The 24,318-nt window shown below is 40.5% G+C and overlaps 1 protein-coding gene across 1 annotated transcript; it reads left to right on the top strand.

Moving 5' to 3' along the window:
- Positions 1 to 22,315: 22,315 nt before the first annotated feature.
- Positions 22,316 to 22,951, top strand: LOC149943349 (uncharacterized protein F54H12.2-like). The gene has a single exon (XM_090176042.1). It carries the CDS (start codon positions 22,316 to 22,318, stop codon positions 22,949 to 22,951), a length of 636 nt encoding a protein of 211 aa, XP_090032168.1.
- The last annotated feature ends 1,367 nt before the right edge of the window (positions 22,952 to 24,318 follow it).

Below are 24,318 nucleotides of genomic sequence, written 5' to 3'. Positions count from 1 at the left end.
TAGGCTACAACCTATCCGTAGTTATCTATGGGGCCCCAAATCTTTTCCATATTCTATACGGTTAAGTGTTTTATGAAAATTTTGTAAAATAGAAAGAATAATCTTAGCTTTTAAAAAAAACCATCAATTTCAATTTACAAACCGTTTCTTAACGTAAGGTCTGCGGAAGGGGGGGGGCAAGGTTTAACGCGACGGGCCGGGACTATTTGTGTTAACACCCTTTCTCACCTTCCGCTTTCGCTGCTAGCATGCACCTAAGATGTGGAAGGGATCAAACATTTTTGGTGGGCTTCCGCATGAAATATAAATATTCTTGGAAATGTTTCGCCTGATTTAAAATAGAAGGGGAGATTTATGGGTTTTCCCGGTTTTCAACACGTTTGCGAAATCTCTTGACCTTGACCGTCGTGACTCTTTATCTCGACGGCACAGGTCATCTTTCGTTCCATTTCGTTTTGCATTACAGAACGAGTAAGTTTACTTATTTTGGGTCTCTCCAATCCAGTTATTTTTTACTAGTCTATTTAAAATTTTCGTAAGAGCGGACTACTACCTGCTCGTGGATTAAAGTAGCCTTAATGCGCTTGTCTAAAATTTAAAGACTTCCTTTTGAAGACTTTTACTAGCTACTTTTTGAAACAGCTTTTTTCAAGGGTATTAGTAGCGACTAGCTCCTTTTTGAAACAGTATTTGTCAAGGCTATTAGTAGCGACTAGCTACATTTTCAAACAGTTTTTTTAAGGCTATTTGTACTTTTTCAAATGGACTTTTTAAGGCCAATTTCCATGATGTTGGATAAGTTGTCCTCCTGATCATGCTGAACAAAAGTGTCAATAGGCTCAAAGCCGCCAAACCAATATCTTGGTCGCTACTGATCTTCTAAGATCGAAATAACCATAGTAATTCTCTATTATTTTCTAATAAACCTTTTGTCAGAAGTGTATGATTTGAAGAATGAATGTTCATTTAGTAACAACGACTTTGATGTTATTGTTCTCTGCTTGCTAGTTAGATTCATTAGCTGCCTGTCACCTCTTCTTTACTAAAAATCAGGCGTGTTTCATGCGGGTAGGGTTCTACAGTCGAGATACTACTGGCCCGACCGTTTGTGGAATCCGTTGCCAGTCGCCTGATTGATATTCTCTTCGCAACCGTTTTTGAATTCAACGAAATGGTAGGCGAACCAGGATTTTTAAGGATTAGGATATTTACTAGATTTAGGAATGCAACCCTACCCGCGTGAAACGCGCGAATGGCAACTTATACCAGATTTCTAGTAAAGAAGAGGTGCCGAATCTGGCTAGCAAGCAGAGTACAATAACATTAATATCGTTGTTACTATATGAGCTTTCATACTACAAATCATAAACTTCTGACAAAAAGTTAATTAGAAAAACAATAGAGAATTTCTATGGTTATTTCGATCTTTGAGGGTCAGTAGCGGCCGAGATATTGATTTGGCGACTTTGGGCCTATTGACACTTTTGTTTTTCCCACTTTGGGGCTGTTCACAAATTACGTAACGAAAAAAATACACTTTCTGGACTCCCCGTACCCCTCGTAACTAAGAATAATTGTTTTTTTAATAACAATAGCTATTAGTTTCAAAAAATAATAATAATGTAATTTAAAATTTCATCTGTGAAGTTAAAGCGGCTAAATACGCATTAAGCTTTAAAAAAGCATTATTCAAAATTGAACGCCAAATTCCGGAAGTGGCTGGACATTATTAGTCCATGGTGCCGCTTCCAAGTAGCGCTATTTCGGATTTTTTTTGCCATCACCGTGAAGAAACGATGTATTTAAATATTTTCCCATAGTTACTCATGTTATTACTCATCGCAATAACCATGATAAATTTAGCAAATAGCCATAATACAATAACAACAATCGAAAATTCGCAACAGTAAAATGAAACCTTTGTGAATTATAATTTACAGTTTTCTTACTTTTACAAATTACGACAAACGGTAATCAACTAAATTATTGATGACTTTTAACAAAACTCTCCTATTCGAGGCATGATGGTTCATTAAGGAGCGTTTTCGTCTGAAACCCTGCGACGTCACCATTGTAATTTGCCTATTGATAAAAATCGGTAACTGTCATGGCGGCCACTATTAACACTACAGCTGTGACGTTACAAGTTTTTTAATCGTATCAGAGGACAACACTATATTAATCACACTGACAACGTAACTGGAACGTCGTTTACTGGGAATGTTGCCGAGGGTGGCAGGCAATTGCCTGATGACCTCATTGAGACACTATAACCCGAAAAAAGACACAAATGGCGACGATGCGACTTGATAAAAAGTAACAAAATTTCGCGCTTTCCCTCTCAGCCCTCTCACGGCCAAAACAATAATAATTAGCAGCGTTTAAAGTCTTTAATTTAGGTGGCCGGGTTACAATGCGTAGGGAGGTGGTGGCAAGCCCTTCATGCCATGCAAGCCAACAGCCCCACTACACACATTATTACCATTAACCTCAACAGGTTTTTATAGAAGGGGAAACCGAAAAGCTCGGGGGAAAACCTCTTTAACCAGCGTGAAGAGAATTGGCAAACTCAACGCAGGAGTTGCTCCGAGTTTTCACTAAGTGCCGAAAGTTGGGATCGAACCCGGTTCCTCTTGCTGCGAGGCGAAAGTTCTAACCACAGCTCCGCCAGCCCACAAATATCTCGCGTTCAATAATACCTCGCTTCAAAAACATTCCCGTTATTAAAAAGAGGTTAAAATACCTTTATTTTCAATTTCGGGATTTTTATTTAAAATTAAAATATCCCCCCTCCCGTTTTAGTTTTATGGCGCCTGGCGACAATTGCCCCTTTTGACCCTCTTTATTCGAACCTGACATGGAGTGTGCAAATTCACATTTTATCAAAAATAAATAGAAATAACACTTATTTGTACGCTAAGCCACGCTCACACTATACAAGTAATTTGACCACTTAACCGTATGCATTATGCCTCTTTTTGTACTCAAGAAAACTGTAGTGTGATCAGAAAAAACAAACTATTGTTTCAATTTTTCTGTAACACAATACATTGTTCTTGCGTTCAATTACTTGTATACAATTAAGTAAGCCATTTACTTGTAGTGTGAACGGGGCTTTAGACTAAAAAGTTAGTATATACTAAAAATATATGTGAAATTGGCATTTTATAAATAAGTCAAAACGTTACCTCCTAAAATAAGGGCTTTCAAATTATACATCCAGGTTTAATTAGCGTATGTAGCGGGGCAAACTCCGCGGGACCCAGGGCGAAAGGGAAAAGGAAAATTCTTAGTAGCAACTCCAACAACAGGGGCCATCTGCCGTGGCTTCTAAGTGTAATAAGAACTCATGGTATTTTATCTCGCGAATACCGTTCTGCACATTGGCGCGTTATACTTAATTGCACAAAACGTTTCCTCAGGTTACGAAAATGGTGTACCAAAATCGGCCCAATAGCCCAATATCGAACCTGGCACCCTAATAGCGCGTAGTGACCCTAGACGGAGCACCATGATGTTCTCTTTCGTGAGGCTATCTCATGAACTACGGTAGCCACGTTTTTTTCTCTTGTGCATATGTCCGTGATACATTATATCGTAAACCACGATGACCACAATATTTTCTTTTATAATTAGGTCTTAATACATTTCGAGAGCGGTGAGCGGGGCTGCCTCCACAATCTAAGGTAGTTCCTTATATACAAGTAAATAGTGTTTTATCTCTAGACCAATCAGCTAGTTTGAATTCCGGCCTACTACTAAAAAGGTGATGGAGATGGTTACGCCATCTATCCAATGTTTTCAAACACAACAGGAGGATTTCATTTGCTGATGCCATTCATGGGCGCTATTGGAAACATTATGGCCGGAAGTGGTCTGCTAGCTGTGGTCCATGATTTATGCGAAATCCTTAGTGGAACGTATTCAAACCGTACACGCTTACGCTCGCGCACACTCTCTTACACAGCCAGCACTGACTTCGAAACTTTTAGACGAAGTTCCATAAATCGGCGAGAGTTAGAAAGATATTTGTGAGCTATACAGAAACAATTTACGAAATGATGAATTGGTTCTCTCTTTGCCACGTTCAAGAACGACTTGCCCAATTGATTTCTAAAAAATCGAAGTGAAACGTCTTAGCTTTAATTAAAGTATTACGAACAAGTAGAACTGATTAGGATGTTTTGTACAAGCTGAAAAAATAGATGATTGGGATCTTCACCTCCATTCTGTACGCCAAATGCTACCGTTTTTTCACGCTGCCGCACAGTTACCGTATGCCAAAGCTGCCCAAATATTCTTGCAACAGATGGAAAATCTTCAAAACATTTTGCCGCCTTCCAAATTTCAAAACTTCGTTAAAAATGGTTTCTTCACTGTCCGCCGTTCTGATCGCTATTGGAGTGGAATTTATAAATATACGACCATTTAACAGGTTTTGATGCGCTTTATGAAAGTAACAGGTGGCCTTACTAAAGGACGAGGTTTAAAAGACAGTACCTTGACAACCTGGATACAGGCTATGCCAGCTTGTATTGAAATTACTGAGCCGTGTAAGAATTCAGCAGAGTAGCACCGACTAAAACTTCAGAGTTAAGTTTCGTGATAAAAATGATGCCAATAAACTTGTGGATTCGCTCAAAGATCACAATCGCTTCAATCGGGAGAATAAAAATCTAGGGTCTTTGTTCAGTGGGATGGTAGCTGATGAAACTATCAATAGTCAGAACACTAAGGAGATCGGAATGCAATCAATGGCTTCTATGGTAGGAGTTAACTTTGCCGATCTCAAACTAAAACACAATAACAAAGTTAAAGCATTGGCTGCTAAGCTGAATGGAGTTAGAATTGGAGACGAGATTGTTAATGTAAATACTCAAAAACTTTTTAACAGGATTGCGTGTGTTATTGACCCCACAGAAGGCATGAAAAATTACATGAACTATGAGCTCGCTCCTCGTCCACCTTTTCAATGAGAAAAGGAAAAAAGACTTCCCTTAGAAAGATTTTAATTGATATTGCGAGTAACGATTCCCACGATAACAATACAGAGACCCTTTACGTAATCGATGGAGGCCATCTCAGGCGCAAGGTTGTTTGGCCGAAGCCCGCTAGGTACAAGGATTTGCTTGAATTATACGAATCTTACTTAATTTCGCATTACGGTTCCTAACATTTGGTAGTATTTGATAGCTTCGATAGCGGAAATTCTCTTAAAGTAGAAGAACAAATGAGAAAAGCTTCTAAAAATATTTCGGTAGACGTTGAAGTTAAAGAGAACGCTTTTGTATCCATTTCACAAGCAGCATTTTTAAGTAAGTCGCATAACAAAAGTCAATTAATTAGACTCTTGTGTGAAAAACTTTTTGAAAACCTAATCCAGAGCTACCAAGCACAAGAGGACGCCGACATACTTATTGTGGTAACTGCAATTATCTATTTCTTGAAACCGGGTCTTCGAAATACGTCTAGTACACTTATAAAAATTTCTAATCTTCAAAACCGACTAGGTAATCTTAAAGGGGTTCCAAAGTTCGGTAGCAAAAAAAAGAAAATTGAGCATGCTTTTCCTTCCCCCCACCCCCTCACTCGTCCTTGGCAGAGGCGGGCAGAGTCAACCGTAAATTTCGCCCTTTACTGACTTTACACACATTTTGCCACCGAACTTTGGAGCCCCTTTAAAGAGCACCTTCTTTTCATCCACGCGATAACTGGTTGTGACACTACCTCGGCGCTATATGGAAAGGGTAAAAAAGCCGCTCTAAAACTTTGGAGATTTACGAAGAATTACGAAAAGCAGTTTCAAAATTTACACTTTATGGTCAGTTTCACAGTGATATGGCCAGAGCTGGAGAAAGGTTTTTAGTTTCGTTTTACGGTTGGAAAAAAATTATACACCATAAACGAATGCAGGTACTAAACTTATAATCATTCTTTAGCACGCATAGCTGTCCAATCATCGTTTGAGCTAGCGAAATTACCCCCAACAAGTGCGGCAGCACACAACTACAGAGTATATTTAGAAGTACTGAAATGGAAAGGAATATTTATTTTATTATATAAATATAAATTAATAAAAAATGTATTTATAGAGTTATTATATAAATAATAGTTTAATTATCATATTTAAAATTAATTTTTAAAATCAATAATTTCGCCGACGTACCCTCGTTCTAGTTTTCAAGATATCACTGCTGATGACGCGTCACCGTAGGGAATTTCCAGAAAAACGTGGCCAAAAATAGATATTTTTTAGTGTCAGCCTAAATTTATTGACCAAAAGGTTTTTTGGGCTGCTGATTTCGAATCCGATATAAAAAAATAAAAATGCAGGACTCTCACCAAGTCCCTAAGATACCTAAAAGACCCTACTTTTACGTAATTGCATAAGTAACATAAAAATCATAGTCATGACACTTAACGATGTGGCGAGATTCTTTATGGAATCTTAAATAGGAGTCAAAACGCGTTTGTCTCAATATGCGTTCTGATTAAACTCGCCGAAAGTTGTCAGTCTTTAGGAAGTATTGATTTATGCGGTCATTTCCAAGATAGACTATCATCATATGTAATATAATAACAAAAGTATGACAGAGATAAGGGAGTGCGTATACCGATCCGTGGTTTCCACCCCCCTTTTGTAGGTCAAACAGTCCCCCCTTTCCCCCCATTTTTATACCGATAGCTGGGTGGCCCCCCCATTTGTGAACATTTTCGGTAGGTCAATAGGTCAAACGATATACCGATAGTTGGTGGATCCCCCTTTAGCGTCCCTATTCGGTAGGGGGTGTATCAATGGTTTTACGCAAACAGACAGAAGCCAGTAGCTATAAACCCGAGTAACTTGCCTACTTACCTAAAGGTCGATCCCTCATTATTTCTCAAACACTTGTCCGTCTTAGTGAATGTCCCCCTACGGCCTCTGTCAAACAATTTCTCCACGTGCGAGTGGAATCTTCGTTGGTGTTATGTAATAAATCCAAGTAGTTCAATACAGTGGCGTAGCTGAGAACTCAGAGGCCCCCCGCAAAAATCTCTATGAGGCCCCTATTTTTAATTTTTTATGGTTAGCGGGGCCCCTCCCCGAAGCTTGAGGCACCCCTGAAGCTCGAGGCCCCCCTGCACCGCGGGCCCTGCGGACCATCAGCTACGCCACTGGTTCAATAGGTCGACCCTTTGGTGTATCTATTCACAACTATTTTCGCCGACAAACACTTTCCCCCTGTAACATTATTTTCAAACACTTTCACCACGTGCAAAGCTATCCGTCTGACAGAATATCCCCCTAAGGGCAAAAGGTAGCTAATGAATTGCCCTTAGCCACGTGTTAAATACGCGGAGGGTGTCCCCCCTCGCTAGCTAAAAGTGGTGTTTTGGAAAAAAAAGAGCCGAGTGTATTATAAAAACGGTTTATTTTTCTATGACATTCAAATTTACAGTACATGTTTTTTTCTAATAGAGGATGAAAAAACGCTTAAAGGTAAAACAATTTATTTTTAATATATTTATGGTTTGTAGAGACCATGGCCTATAAATTGAAAAAGTTAAAACGCAGAACAAATTTTGGTTGGCAACTATTTCTTTAAAATCTTCAATAATTTTAAATGCCGTTACGTAATTGGTCGCGAAGCGTACAGCGGTTTCAAACCTTTCATATTCAACTGATAGAAATAAATTGTTGGGTGCGCATGGTTCTTTATACAATATTTCGTAAATTTAATAATTATCGGTTATAACGTGACCCATTAATTCGAAGAGTTTTTGGTTCACTTTAAGGAGTTGAATGTGCGAATTAATATTTGAGTCGGTCCAATTCTCGAGTTTCAGGCGCTTTGATTACGTTCGACGCTTCGGATAACGTACTTTGCAAAGTTAATTATTTTTGGTCAGACATGGCTGCGGTCAATATCGCATCAGCTAGCGGGAACGGTGATCGAAGGGGCAAACTTTGTGGATCATTTATTTGGTCCCAGTGCCCGTATAAATCGTCCTAGGCGTGCGAAGACATCTCAAAGACCTGGTGTGAGATTTTATTGAATATGGCTACCGATATATCGAGCGCAGGCGTAACACCCATAGTAACGAAAAGCTCGGGTGAAAGTGAATACCGAGGGTTAATTTTCCGCTGAGTCGGGTCAAATTTAGACATTTTAGTCGGTCCTGGAACGTTATCTACACAGGTTCGTTTAGACATGATGCTCGAAAAACTTGATGTGGTGCACTGACGATGGATGATGGGCTGAATGCCTTATATATATAGCGATAATATTTTGATGACGTAATCAGGATGACGTAATGGGTTGACTCAATGACTCACGCGATTAGTCAAATTTTGTGGTGTTATGTGTATAGCGACGGCCATATTCGTAAACCAAAGAGATAGAAATTCTACAAGTCCCATTAAAACTAAAATCAATGCGATTAGTAATGTGTTTTTAGGATTGTTCGCAATAAACCGAGTAACGGGAGAGGCGGGAATAGAACCTTCCATACCGGAAGTTATCTGTTAATTAAATTTGTCAATAAACCAAAAAACGGCTTTTAACTTTGTATATTTTATAAAAAACAAATCATATACAAATTACTAAAATAAACAAATAACTAAAATATACAAATGAATTATTTAAAAATGAAAAAATATACAAACGAAATATACAAATGCAAAAAAATATATTATAATTATAAACTGTCTGTGAGTACTTACTGGAGCATGTTGTGGAACAGGCCCTCGGCGTCATATACCGCTTGGGCCTGCTCCTCGCTGTCGGCGTACGCGAGACATGCTCCAGCCTTCCACCGACACATTTCCCTTATTTTGAGAGAAAGTCTAAAAAAAGGTGGGGGTTGCGTGGTGTAAATTATATCGTATGAAATAAATAAAATTACCTTTTGGCGAACGCCACGACGTCGAGGCTGGGGTGTGGTCGGGGCTCTGCTTCCATGAGGTTCCTTTTTAAAAAAAGACTGAACAACACTGCGTTTTTTAAAAAAAATATATATGCGTACGTTATAATCGCCTCGGCACCGCTAGGCAGGAATAAACGGAGCCGAGGGTCAATTTGATCTAAGCCGACTGGTTCTACGGGGGTTAACGCAGGATATGAGGGGTCTAATAATAGGAATATATATAAAAAAGAAAAGTTAAAAGATAAAACAATTTTTTATTTATTTACAATAAAAGCCTATTAGAAAAAAATTAAGTCCAATAGAACCCGCAGGGTTTGGAGGTCACCGTCTAGCTGCGCCAATGACGGGGCGGTCATGACCGTTAGTAAGGCCCGGGCCTCAAATAGGGCTTGAACGTCCCTGATGAGGCTAAACAAACAAATATATAATTTAAATTATGGAATATGAAATATATTTTTATCAATATTAAGGTATAAATAAATCAATCTTACCCCTCCCCGTCAATGACAATGACAATGCCGGGCATCACGTCGGTGGGTGTGTTGAGTTGTTGTGGTTGTTCACCCACCGACGGAAGCGAAAACAACGACGACGAAGAGGGGCTCCAGCACCCCTCGCGGCATCCTCCAAGTCCTGCGGGTTGAACATGGACGCAGCTTCTTGTATCAAGGTGAATCTGAAAATATACATTATTATTAAAACCCCAGCCAAAATCGCCAAATTAAAATCGAAAAAGTTTTATTTGCAACTATCCAAATAACACTTAGAGATCACCAAGCTAAAAATATAAAAATTGATAAAAACTTACATGTCTACGGCCTCATCCGAGAACAGCGGAGATGGATTTCTAGTGTTGGTGGACATGGTTGGATAAAAAAACAGAGTTGTCATGTCTTAGGGACCAAGTCCCCGGGTTTTTATACCCAAATGAACCCCATATACACTTTGCACCCCCATACGTAGGGGCATTTGGATGTCAAAGAAAAACCTATGAGAATCCATCGTAGTTTAAACTGAAATAGTTAAGAGGATCTATTCCCCTAGTTTATGGGCCCCCCACATCGTTAAAATTCTACGCGCAAAAACATTTTTGGAGGAAACAATCGTATGTTATAACCATTTTAGCGCGAAGATTCCCACCTGATGTAAAAAGTTGGACAATCAGGGACAAAATACAATTAGAAGCGTCTTAGATCGTATAGCCGCTGGTTAAAATTCTAGGTGAAAAACATCAGCATCTTTTTGAAAACTTTTATAACCATTTTCGACAAAACTTTTGTACCAAAAATATATTAACAATACTCCCAATTTGAAGCGTCTTTTTTTAAAGTTTTTGATTATATAACTGTCCCCTTTTTACGACGACCATCCTTCTACGCGAAAAAAAACATCGGTGTAAACAATCGCTTTTTATAACCATTTCGGCGCGAAAAAATCACCCTCTTTTAACAATAACCGAACCTCCGATTTGACGCGTCATGTTAAATACCCGACAATTCAGGAGTCGCGCGTGGATCAAAGACTTATAAACCTAATTTGTGTCGGAGAAACATTTTGGGGGGGTACCCTTCGCTTAGGGTTGACAAAAAAAGGGGTCCGAGGCGGGCCATAAAACATTTTCCCAAAGAAGAAAAAGACCGGGGCCGACATCGTTCAATTAAGACTCGAGCGGTGTGGCCCAAAGGATTCCACCTTAAGGGGGTCTAATAAAACAGTGGCTCGTAAAAAAAAGGGGGGGCTCGGAGAAAAGAAGGCACTTCAAAAAGAGTTTTTTTCGTATATTCATCCAACTTTTCAAAATAGGAAAGATTTTTCGACGGTTCTTTTTTGAAAATAACTTTGTCAGCGATAAAAGGACGAGCCTACACCAAAATTATGGGGGGCTATCGCTAAAGTAGCCTTTATCACTTATAAATTTATATGCTTAAAAAACATTGGGGGCCCTTCTTTAGAAAACAACTGAGTCTTATATCCATTTTCGTGTTAACGACGTGATATTAAGTTGGATATTCTTTGTATACAGCAAAAGTTACGTATAAATAGAGTCCGATCGCTAAACGCCACTTCACTGATCGACGAAATTCTCAAGTTGAACGTCGTTTTTTTGCGCCTAGTCCGAAAAATATGGATAGTGAAAGTTTATGCTGGTTTTTAGAAGACTTGGCGGTTAATAGGCCCTGGTCTGTTGCCCAACTGCTGCAATTTTATTACGGACTATGTTAATTTTTAAATTTGGAACCGGGTTTTGCCCCGAATAAGTTACCCGAAATTTTTAGTCGGTTGAGTTTTAAATTAATTTTGACGGTCATTGAAATTTTTGAAACTGTTCAAACTATACCACACGTTCCAGAAGCATGCAAAACTGTAGCCGAACTCGGATTACTTAATCAAGCATTACCGCCTCGGTTAAGGGACTTTGTTGAAGCGAGTTATAATAAGCGGGAAAAAGAATTACTCGAACGCGAGTGGGATGCTATGTTGGGGGCCGAATATGACGAACCTGTGCTGGAATATCTGAAGGGTAAGTTTTTTTCTCGTACTACGTATCCAAAATATATAAGAAATTAAAAAAATATATTTGTTTTATAGATCCCCTGAAATTGTTACGATCGAGGATTCTGAAGACGACGAAGCGGTTGAAATTGTTACCCTAGAAATGGTGGAAGAATATTTGGACGAGCTACTTAACCAAATAACTGACCAAAGCGGTTACGGGGGGGGGAATTTCTCAATTGTAGGGTATATTGATTTTGAGGACCCTAATTGCGAAATTTCGGGTCAGAACGAAAAACATTTCCCGAACTTCAATATGACAGGAATTGAATTGGAGACTCAAATATCGGATAATATAGCGGAAGGGCTCGCCAAGGTCACTGAACGGGTGTTACGCGATGTAAACCCCGCTGACATGGTACAACTGGTAATCCGTAGTGCGGCGCTGGGACCAGCGCATCCGGATATTACCATTTCATTTCGGAGACGTGATCAAATTGATATTGAAGCCCTCCTCGACGAGATATCACAATCTATTTATTCAGACGAAGAAGAGGCGTTTTTCCTGGCCCCTGTTAATTTAATTTTTTCCATTGTCCGTCTGCCCCAAGGCGGTGACCGTACAAAACGGGAACGACTAGAGACATTTGCCATGTTTTCTAGAAATAGACGATCGGTTGTCCGTATTTTAAACACCGACTCAATCTGTCTCGCTAAAGCTCTTTGCGTCGGTGTATCGCTATGTAAATACCAAAACGAACCCGAAAACAAAAGACTAAAAACGGTCTATGAAACTTTGTCGCATTCCAAAGAAAACAATCTGGCCCAGCGCTCCGAGGCGCTCCTACTTTGTGCCAAATCGGGTGTCCGAGCTAACAAAGAATGCGCGTCGCCCGAGTCGATTAGGAAATTTCGACCGTATCTGAAAGACTATGATAATTTGATTTATCAAATTAAAGACAGCTGGCCGACCTTGGTGTACGATTCTAGAATACCGGACGGTATGGATAAAAAACGTTTTGTGCTTTTGCGTAAAGTGCCTCGAGGGTTATAGACGAGATACCACCCACTCTTGCTCAGACTATTGTTTCGCATGTTGCCGTGCCATGAAATGTACCGGAGAAATAATAAAGTGTACCGACTGTTTACGTAATTTTTCGGGGGTCGAGTGCTACGGCCATCACAAAATAAATTAACTGGTGACAAATTATCATTGTGCCAAAATTTATTTCATTGCGCCGAATGTTCGATGCTAATCGATTTGCATAAACGCGACGGCCAGCGACATTCGTGTAGTGAACAGTATTGTACCGTTTGTCGTAAGTTTTGCCCCGCGGGGCATCAATGTTACATCCTAGTAATCAAAGACCCGCGACGCCCTCCAGCCCGTTTCGATTCCCACGGCCAACCTACTCAGATGTGGATATTCTACGATTTTGAGACGGTCCAAACGAAGCAACACGACGAAATGAAAAACTGTTATATTCATCAACCCATTTTGTGCATTTCGGAAACCTATTGCTGCGCTTGCGTGGACAACCCCGATGTAGCCTGTAGATTTTGCGGCGTTCGCCAAAGACAACTTTTAGGTTCAGATTCCGCGCGAAATTTTTTCGAATATTTAAGAACACTGGCGAGGATAAGACGCGTTACTGCGTTGGGACATAATGCGAGCAACTACGACACACAGCTCCTATTAAAAGTTATAATGGAGAGTCCCGACTCGTTTCAACCCGAGGCGATAATAAATGGAACTCGCATTTTGCAACTGAAACTACACAATTTAACTCTATCGGATTCATATAGTTATATTCCAATCCCTCTATCGATATTCGCGGCTACGTTCGATCTGGGTCGCGATTATACGAAAGATTTTTCCCACACTTTTTATTTAACGTCTTTGAAATAATAATTTTGACATTTACAAACCTGAGCAAACAAATTACGTCTCGGAGAACTCGCTGCCCCCCTTGGAAGCTTACGGTGCCCAATATTTCACGGCGAAAGACCGCGCAAGTTTTATCAAATGGTACGCTCTCGAAACCGAAAAGAGTTCGGGATTTAATTACCTCGACACGTTAAAACTCTATTGATCTAGAGATAAGCACATATTAGCTAAAGGCTGTTTAAAGTTTATGAAACTATTTCAGGACTATTTCAAGTTAATCCGTTTAGCGTGGGTGTGACTATAGCGTCAGTGTTTAGTTACATGCTAAGGAAAAAATTTTGGAGCCAGAAACGATTGGAATAATATCGGCTAATTTGTACCGGTTATCCGAGCATCAATCAACAGAGGCGTTAGAATGGCTGGCTTGGGAGGCACATGTACGGAAGTTTTTTCTTTCCCCAAAAACTAAAGGTTTCACGGTTGTCGGACTTGTTTTGGGGACTCTGTAAATTGGAATCAACCTTTGTACGCTAACGCGAGCGATACGCTTAATACACGATTTTCTAACACGATGAGAACAACCAACAAACTTGAGGAAATCGGTTATAATGTCATTGAAAAATGGAGATCTTGAAAAGAAACAAAATCCTGCCATAAATGAATTTTTAAAAAATTCAAATTTTACGGAAACTTTAACGGAGCGATTAGACCCCAGAGGCGCTTTATTTGACGGTCGAGTATCCGCCTTACGCACGTTTTGTAACGTAGAAGGGACCGATGATGAAATTTTCTACGTGGACATTTGCAGCCTTTACCCCTATATAAACAAACGGTATTATTTAAAAAAAATATATGCCCATTGAAAACAAATATTAAAAAAAGTGATTTTTATTTTATAGAGGTAAAGTTCCCATTGGCCATCCCACAATTCTGCTCGGTGCCGATATTCCATCCATTGACGATTTTGAGGGATTATTATTATGTACCGTGCTCCCACCAACCAATTTATTCCACCCTGTCCTTCCGTATCGGTCCGTTAATAAGAAGTTAACGTTTACTCTATGCCGGACGTGTGCCGATTTAAGGTACCAGGGTGACTGTGAGCATTCTGACGAAGAAAGAATACTTAAAGGCGTTTGGGTGATCGATGAATTAAGATGGGCTGTAGACCGCGGTTACAAAATTATAAAAAAAATTGAGGTCTGGTCGTACAAGGTGACTCAGTACGATCCAGTAACGGACAGCGGTGGGATTTTTCGAGACTACGTCGACTGTTTCTTAAAAACCAAGGTGGAGGCGAGCGGATGGCCGTCCGAATATCAGACCCCCGAAGCCCAGTCCGAATACATTGCGGCCTTCGAACGTAACGAAGGAATCAAGTTGGACCCGACCAAAGTCTGCAAAAACAAAGGACTACCTGCCATCTCGAAACTCATGCTAAACTCAATGGAGGGGTACGTATGAATTTTATTCGACCATAGGCTTATAAGTCATATTAGGTAGCGTGATAGAGAGAGATATATTAAAACGAGATGTTTTTTTTTAGAAAACTCGGTCAGCGTTCCATCGTCACCAAAACCGAAATCTTACGCGAACCCAAAGTGTTCTTTGAACTGTTAACAAATCCAGAAATCCACGTAAAATCGGTTTTGACAATCAACGATACGACTCTTCTAGTGAAATCAGCGCCAATAAAGGAAGCGGAAATACCTCTAAAACATACCAATTGCGTAATTGCGGCTTATACAACCAGTCAAGCAAAATTAGTATTATTAAAATATCTAGAAATAGTCGGAGAAAATGGGTTATATTTGGACACATTATTTAGGTTCCATGGTCAGTGAGTTATCAGTTTATGGAAAAAATTCTTTTATTTGCGAAACCGCGTATGGCGGACCAAAACATTACTCGTTTTGGGTGAAAAATCCGGATACTGGAGAATAATTTAACGTTACGAAAGTTAAAGGATTTCGAATTAATGTCGGTAATCAGCATATCATTAACGGTGAAAATTTAAAAGCTATGCTACGTGACGTGTCGACGTCTTTATCTTTTCATTTTTTATCAATGTATAAAGTTCGTTTTTATTCCCCAAATGAATGGTATATAAAGAAAAGTACAGCAACCCTAAACCACTTATGGCGATGTAATCTAAATGCATAGTTCTTCCTTTTGTAAATAAATATGTTTTAATCGTAACTTTCGCACAGTCTTAATTTTCTCTACAACTTCGAATATGCACTATACAACAATGGCGACGGGATACGGGATGAACCAATGGATTAGATTTTGCTGTTCCTGCTGACGACTGCTTCAACTGCTAGTTCTTACTGAAGATCCCTACTATTACCAACATCTTCAGCACTACTCAAGTCATCATGCCTTCTACCGGAACATTTCAACAGTTTGATTGATCTAGTGAAACATGGACCTTATATGCAGTGAGAATGGAGCTGTATCTGAAAGCAAACAAAATTACTGATGAAAACTTGAAAGTTGCGACATTCCTGACATTACTTGGACCGAAGACTTACGCCTGCCTGAGAAGTTTGGTAAGCCCGGGAAACCTGCAGATAAACAGTACGACGATTCAGTCACCATACTCAACAATCACTTTGATCCTGCACCATCTGAAATCACCGAACGCATCAATTTCGGTAACCGGAAGCGAGCTAACGGCGAATCAGTTGCGTCGTTTATTGCAGAATTACGTCGGCTAGCCAGATTTTGCAACTTCGGGACTAATCTCGATACGATGCTCCGAGACCGATTAGTAGCTGGAATCGAATTTTTATTCCGAAGCAGTTTCGATCTACTATCTTAGACGAGTTGCACGTTGGACACTTTGGCATGACCAAGACAAAACGACTAGCCAGAACTACAGTCTGGTGGCCAAACCTCGACGCTGACATCGATAAATTAGTTTCTTGTTGCCACGAATGTCAGCAACGACCAGCGATGCCTCCGCAAACAACTACTCATTGGCCTAAAACTTACTTTCCTATGGAGCGAGTACATGTAGATTATCTTGGACCTATTGGCAGCGACATGATCCTGGTATTTCAAGACACGTATTCTAACTGGTTAGAAGCGATTGCAGTCAAATCATGTTCATCGCAAGTTACCATTGACGTTCTCCGAGGCATATTTTCACGTAACGGATTACATTCTTGCCTCGTAACTGATAACGGTACAAACTTTATCAGTAACGAATTTGTCACTTTCACGAATCGAAATGGCATCAAACATTTGACAATAGCACCCTACCATCCGCCATCAAATGGACACGCGGAAAAAGCTGTCTCAACCATCAAGAAAGGACTTGCAAAAATTAAAGAAGGTACTATAAAATCACGCCTAGCTAAAATATTGTTTTCTCACAGACGTCTGCCAAACGAGGAAGGATATACACCCGCCTCGCTGTTTCTCAATAGAGAACTCTGTAGCCGATTGGACTGTTTACGACCTCCACTGAAAAGTAACGAGCGAGAAAAACAAGAAAACATCAACAGTTCCTTTAAACAAGGTGATACCGTCTGGACTCGAAACTACGGTAAAGGTCCAAAATGGTACGAAGGTACAATCTTAGCGCCGATTGGAAATGCGATGCTCTCGATTCAAACACCTGCCGGAAACCTGAGACGACATGTCAATCAGACAAGACTTCGTTCAATTCCTTGTTCAACGACGGCGAGTAACAACTCTGGTTAGACAGTCATGAATACCAGCGTTCAAATTTCAAATCAGCCACAACCAGACAACCCACCTGATCCAGTACCCAGAGCAACGCATCAGCCTCCACTTCCAAATTCTAGCCATAGCAGACCGCCTCGGTTCCACAAACACCTAGACGGTCATCCAGACAACAAAGGAAACCGGAAAGACTTCAGTATGACTAAAATTTTCTTGGGGAGGAAATGTGACGTGTCGACGTCTTTTTCTTTTCATTTTTATTAACCAAATGAATGGTATATAAAGAAAAGTACAGCAACCCTAAACCACTTCTGGCGATGTAATCTAAATGCATAGTTCTTCCTTTTTGTAAATAAATATGTTTTAATCGTAACTTTCGCAGTCTTAATTCTACAACTTCAAATATGCACGATACAACACTACGCGTGACGGAGGGAGAAGACGAAGAAGCTGAAATACCGGCGGCTTTTGTCATACCTCTTCCGAAACAAATACGTCGACTTCCAGATCACACTCTCGTTAGCGTCGACTTGGAAAAGACATATCGACCCGTAATGGATAAAGTTCGGCTTTTACCAAATTACCGAACATTCGGATATAAAATACGTACATAAAAACCTTTTCCTCCTTCTCTTTAGCGCACCGCCAGATGTCGCCACGGCGCCCTCTCCGCGCGAGAGCCACGTTCTCTCTCTCTCGCGAGCCGGGCCGCGATCCGCGACGGGGGGTGTGGCGGGCCCCCCAGCCGCCGCTGACTCGAAAAACCTTTTTTTTTGCATTTTTTGTCAAAATAAAATATTATATATATGAAAAAAAAATGTCAATTTTATTTTATTCTGGTTTCAGCGAAGCGGTAATAATGTACCCTTTTTATCACAGTTTTAATAACATACTTTGCGGGCCTAGCCAAAGTGGTAAAACATATTTCGTAGAAAAACATATTAAACATTTAAAACAAATGTTTGAATCTCAAATTGAAGAAACTCATTGGTTTTACAGCGAGGATCAACTTATAGAATATAAAGTTATATTTCATAAGGGTTTACCCGTTTGTTTAACAAAGTCTCGCTTCATCTTAATGTTAGCTTTATCTACATAACTCAAAATTTATTTCATCAGGGTAAAAGGTGTCGAGAAATTTCTCTGAACTCCCATTACATACTTTTAACGAAAAATGTAAGGGACAAAACGCAGATTCGTTGTTTAGCTCGTCAAATGGCGCCCGAAAATTCAAACTTTGTTATCGAATCGATTTCTGACGCTACTAAAGAACCAAACTCTTACGTATTGATAGTTCTCCAGATAGATTGCCCCGAAGAATATAGAATCAGAACTAAAATTTTTCCCGGCGAGGAAGTCTTGGTGTACATCCCGAAATAATTTTCCTAGGGGGGGTTAGTTCCCACCCAAAAACACCACGAGTCGGATTCACTCGCTGTACAATGTCGCGACGAGTCAGGTCGCAAAAACAACTTCTCGAAGCGATCGGCAAATTAAAAGGCGTTAAGCCACGTAATATTTTAATTAACGCCAATAAAGATTTGATCGACGCGATAGCCGATTGCGTGCATAATACGCTTATAGGGAATATACGTCTAACAACGCGACAAAAACTACGATTAAAAATACATCGTAAAACGTTACGCAAAATTGCCCAGAAAAAAATTGGGCTGGCAAACCAAAAAACGAATATTAGTAAATCAAAAAGATGACGGATTTTTTTCGTTTCTTTTGCCGATCGTTTCCTCGCTCGTGGGAGCCTTAACCGGTTGAAAATAAAAATGTTAAGATACTCGAAAAAGATGAATTTATCGCCGATTACATCAATCCAACACCAACAACATCAACAACTCAAACCGGATATTGACACGGAAATGGCGGATATTTTAAAAAGCGAATCGATGAACCAAGTGGAAGATATATGAGGAAATGTTACTGAAAAAGCAAGCTCGAAATAAAACGACTGAAAATAACGAGTCGCCCAGTTTCGAAAAATTAGTCAATCTGTTCCCGTTAGGGTATAGATATTTAATAATTTGATTTCGGACAGCGCTCGACTTAGGTGGGATAACCAGGGCCAAATTTTATTAGACGGCGAAATACAAACGGATTCTGATATTGTTGATTTAGTGTATTATTTAATAAGTCCCTACGCGCCGAGACCCCAGAGTTGGTCTAAATTTAATAACCTGGTTGGTAAACTACGAAAAATCCCCCTCAAGCCTTCCCCACCTCGCCGTCTTCTTCTTCGGTCGCGACAGCTTCCGCCCCCGGCCCCCATCTTTCGCTCGCCTCATCAAAACGAAAGAAAACTTCTTTAGCGGCCGGACCTAATTCTTTCGCTACACGTCGACGATCTCCGAAACTTTGGCTTCCGCCCGTAAGGTCTCCTACTAAGAACCGTTTACGTAAAAAAAAGACAGATTGCCAAAATTTTGAAATGGGAGAGTTACCTATAACCGTAAAAATGAGACTCGAAAAAATATATTTCGATTCTCGAAATCCAGCGAGCTACGGGGGTGTTGAAAAATTATACGATGCTGTCAAAGAGCTCGGAATATCTCGGGAGAATGTCGAAACGTTTTGAAAACTCACGACGCCTATACGTTACATAGACCAGTCGTTCGAAAATTCCAAAGACGAAAGATTCGTGTGGGAAACAGACTAGACCTCTATCAGACTGATTTGGTGGATATGCGCTCTTTAGCGAGCGAAAATTCCGGCTACACATTTATTCTTACGTGTATAGACTGCTTTTCGAGGGTGGCATTTGCCGTCCCCCTAAAACGGAAAACCGTCACGGAGGTTGCCAGCGCCCTGAAAATAATTTTTAAAGAGCGGGGGCAAGCCCCGGGCTATACAATTCGACTGTTTTAAAATTCCTAAAAGAGGCGGGTGTTAGACATTACCATTCCGAAAATAGCGACTTTAAAGTCGCGATGGTGGAGCGTTTTAATAGGACCCTGAAACAGCGCATGTATCGTTTTTTTACTTATAAAAACACGCGAAGCTATCTCGACGAGCTACCCAATTTAATTCATTCGTATAACAACAGCTATCATTCGACAATCAAAATGGCTCCCGTCGACGTAAACGACAAAAATAGTCTTCAAGTTTATAGAAATATTTACAAACCAGGGCAGTCTCAGCCCGCCATCAAGCCCCGGAAATGCCGTATCAAAGTCGGCGATTACGTGAGGATTACCAGAACGGCCAGACCGTTTTTAAAAGGGTACAGCGATCAAAATTGGAGCGCCGAAATTTTCAAAGTTGTTTTCAAGAATACTAAAAGACCCCTTCAATTTAAGCTCGTTGATTTGGCTGACGAAGCCATTACGGAATATTTTTATTTCAAAGAAATTCAACGAGTTATAAAACCGGACGAATATACAATTGACGAAGTATTAAAGAAGAGACTCGCAAAGGGGAAAGTCGAATATTTCGTATCCTGGATAGGGTATCCGGCTACTTTCAATTCTTGGGTTTCTGATAAAGATGTCCGAAGCCTTTTACCTAACGATCCCCAGTTATTCAAATCTCGAGATATTTCCAAATAATACGGTGGCTTGTTTCACGCTAAAATTACCCGAGCCTATTGAATTAAAGGGGGGGGGGTGGGAAGTCGCGTTGGTGAACATATTGTATCCTTTTTTGTTTTACAACGTGTTGCCCTATGACAATTACGTTTATTTCCGCGTTAATCCTGCCAAACAGGGGAAACCGACTGGCCCTGGCCCTAAAATGGTCGGGACGATGAGAGAAATCCCTCCAGGCCATTACTTGAGTATAGACCATTTACTTAAAGTCGTAAACAACAATGCGTTATGCACCGCGGCTAATGTGTGTCTTACCCACGATCCGCTGAACGGTCACGTGGCTCTGGTTGGAAAAAATATTACTCCCTATGGTGTATTTATGAGTGACGGATTGAGCACCACACTAGTACTTGAAAGAACTAAAACGATTGCCGGTAGAAGCGAGAAACCGGCTCGCTAAAATTTTCACATTCCACCCCAAATTTTCGTTTATTCCGATATCGTCGCTGATCAAGTGGTAGACTCGTCGCTCGTCAAATTGTTAAGAATAATCGCGGTTGACGAATCAGCCCGATTTGGTACTCATATCGAGAAAGCGTACATTTCGCCACATTACGTGCCCATTGAGAAGAAATACTTTGATACTTTCCAAATAGATCTACGCGACGTTTATGAGAAACCAGCTCCTTTTGAGTTTGGTAACCTAACTGTAAAACTTCATTTGCGTCCAAGATGCCCTTAAGACACGTTATTGAAAAAAGACGCTGCAATGCGTGCCCCTACGCTCAATATTACGCAACTCAGGCGGATGGCTCTATTCCCGAAGTATACGTAGGGTCGCCGTATCGGCGTGGCCACGGGCAATTCGGGAGCGGGTTAGGGAGTTTTTTCTCTGGCCTGTATAAGCTAGCCAAACCTTTTCTTTTACGTGGGGCGAAATTTTTGGGGGGTCAAGCCATTTCCACGGGAAAGCAAGTTTTGGATGACGTGTCGACGGGGTCAACTATACGGGAAGCCACCAAACGGCACCTCACAGAAAAGTACGAGGACCTCAAGCAACAATACGGGACTGGAAAACGTAAACGCATTATTAAAAAAATTAAGAAAAGAACAAAACGCGGTGGAAAAAAATCATTAGTCGGACGGAAACGAGTTAGAAAGGTCGTTGATATTTTCTCGTAAAGTCATTGGGCACTGCGAAGCGCTGAAAAGTGAGCTTGATATTTTTCAAAGCGCACCTATCCAGACGTCAATTGAGGGAGGAAAATGGACCACCTTCAAAACCATCTCGTCTCTGAAAGGCGACTCCGTAGAGTTTAATATTCCTGGAAGCGGGCACGAATACATTGATTTACCGCTTACTTACATACTTGTTAAAGCTAAAATCGTAGCCGATGACGCGGGTAAAAGTTTATCAGCGTCGGACGTTGTGGGGGGGTGTAATAATTTTTTGCACACGTTATTTAATCACGCCGAAGTTTACCTTAACGGAGCCCTACTGTCGCCATCAGCTTGTTCGTACGCTTATCGGGCGTACATTGAAACGTTGTTAAATTTTGACCAGGGAGCCAAATCGTCCCATTTAACAGGCGCGCTGGGGTACAAGGATACGCCTGGCGAAATGAATTCGGTCACGACCAACGAAGGTTTTAAACAAAGAAGAGGATTCACAGAGCAGTCGAAAGAAATAGATTGAATTGGTCCGCTGTTTCTTGACGCGCTTAATGTCGAAAAATATTTAATTAATGGAGTAGATTAACGTATTAAACTGTCACGAAGTAAAGCAAATTTTGAGCTAATGGGTACACCGAAGCCAGGGGCTGACTATAAAATTATCATTACGGACGCGAGCTTGTTGGTGCGTCGAGTCCAGATTTCCCCCAAAATACTTATCGCTCACGAAAACGCCTTGTCTCGAGGCGCCGCAAAGTACGCTTTTACTCGAACCGAAACAAAATTATTCACAATCAACTCGAATATCAGAAACACCGTTATTCCCAACGCGTATTTAGGGACCCTCCCGGTTCGTGTTATTGTCGCTCTTGTGGATCACGAAGCCTACAATGGAACCTTGGCAAAAAACCCGTACGCTTTCGAACATCAAGATTTATCCAGTTTAGCTCTTTATGTGGATTCTGATAGTGTGGATTCGAAACCTATCACGCCCAACTACGACGCTGGCCAATATATTCAAGCCTATCATACTTTATTTACGGGTAGTGGAATTCATTATAGAAACACCGGGGTCGACATTTCCCGGGAAGATTTCGACATTTCAAACGACCATAGCGCGGGCGAAAGTCAGGGGCAGATGCGTTTGGAGCTTTCTTTCGCTAAACCAGTCCCGCACACGTTAAGCTGCGTAGTTTTTGCCGAATTTCGAGCCAGTTTTAGCGTAGACAAAGATCGTAACGTTTCGATTGAAAACGCGTAATTATGCGTGGATCCGAGATTTTAGACATTTTGAGACATACACGCAATTTTATGGGCGTATTTGCCTCGGATTGTCTACCCGATAAGATTAATAGTTTTCCAGCATCACTGGTTGTAAATCTCGACCCCCACGACGAACCGGGCAGCCATTTGGTCGCGATTTTCTTTGATAAATTAAAAAGGGCTTGGTATTTTGACTCGTTGGCTCTACGACCCATTTTGCCCGCCATTAAACTTTTTTAAAACAAAATTCGAGAAAAATCACGCCCAACAAGCGTTGACTTCAATCGACAACAAGCGTCATTTGCGGACATTATTGCGTGATTTATAAACGTCACCGATCAAAACATAGAAGCCACCAAAGCTTCTTTAAGGGTTTTTCGCGAAAAGACGTTAAAAATGATATAATTGCCACGAGAAAATTTAACAACCTGATACGTCATTATAATTGGAGTATAAATTCCCGTCGCGCGACTATACCGCGTTTTATTCCTAACTAACCCGGTTCCGTGTCGGGATGGCGAGACTGGCCGTTGTCGAATTTGACTTTCTACTCGGAAAATCCGCCTCTCGCTCCGGCGGAGAAGGGCCCGACATTGTCGTGAAGTAGTTAGCTATATCAACAGTCTCGACACCGCCTGCCGTTCAAGCTTGGACTTTTGAATAACCCTACCCCGTACATCAACTTCCGACTGCCATTGAAAGACAAAACGGCTGGGTCTCTAGGAACCTTGGACCGCGGGTTATCTGCCCTATTATAAGTTACCATCCTGCCTTATATCAGCTGTATCGAGTGCGGATATGATTTTTACAAAAGGAGACAAAGTGTATATTTTTAGCCGATGATACGGAGACCGCCATATACGATTTGGAAACTTTTGATTGTCCCCGAGCTGCGAATTTTGATACGCCACCGCCCGTTAAATGTCAATTCAGGCATCAAACTTTAAACCTCCGACAACCGAGTTCTTTGGAAAGAAGTCTACTTTTCGCCGAATGGATTACCCAGAACCGCACTGAAATAGACAGTCAAATACGATGTCCATTTTAATTTTTTTGTATCACCTTATAATATTTTTGGGCGTAAAAAAATAATTTCATTTTGTAATATATCATCTTATGAATTTTTTTGTGTAAAAAAAAATATATTTGTATTATCTTATAAATCCGAATCGTTATTTCTCATTGCTCCCGTCATTTTTTTAGATAACGTAATCTTTAGGAGTCATTTTGTAGATTACGTCATCTTTATTGAGTCATTTTTTTAAATTACGTGTCCGAGTTTTTTATTGCCACCTTTACATTATTTTCGCGTATTACAGTGAACATTTTCTATAAAAAAGCATTGTTAGTTTACTTTTATTAAAA

This window comes from Leiobunum rupestre, chromosome 5 (assembly GCF_980474605.1).
Source record: "Leiobunum rupestre chromosome 5, qqLeiRupe1.1.hap1, whole genome shotgun sequence".
Lineage (NCBI taxonomy): Eukaryota > Metazoa > Arthropoda > Arachnida > Opiliones > Sclerosomatidae > Leiobunum > Leiobunum rupestre.
This window is presented reverse-complemented; position numbering and strand designations above follow the sequence as displayed.

Coding starts and splice junctions, on each gene's coding strand:
- LOC149943349 (XM_090176042.1), top strand. CDS start 22,316: ATGGGTACACCGAAGCCAGGGGCTGACTATAAAATTATCATTACGGAC.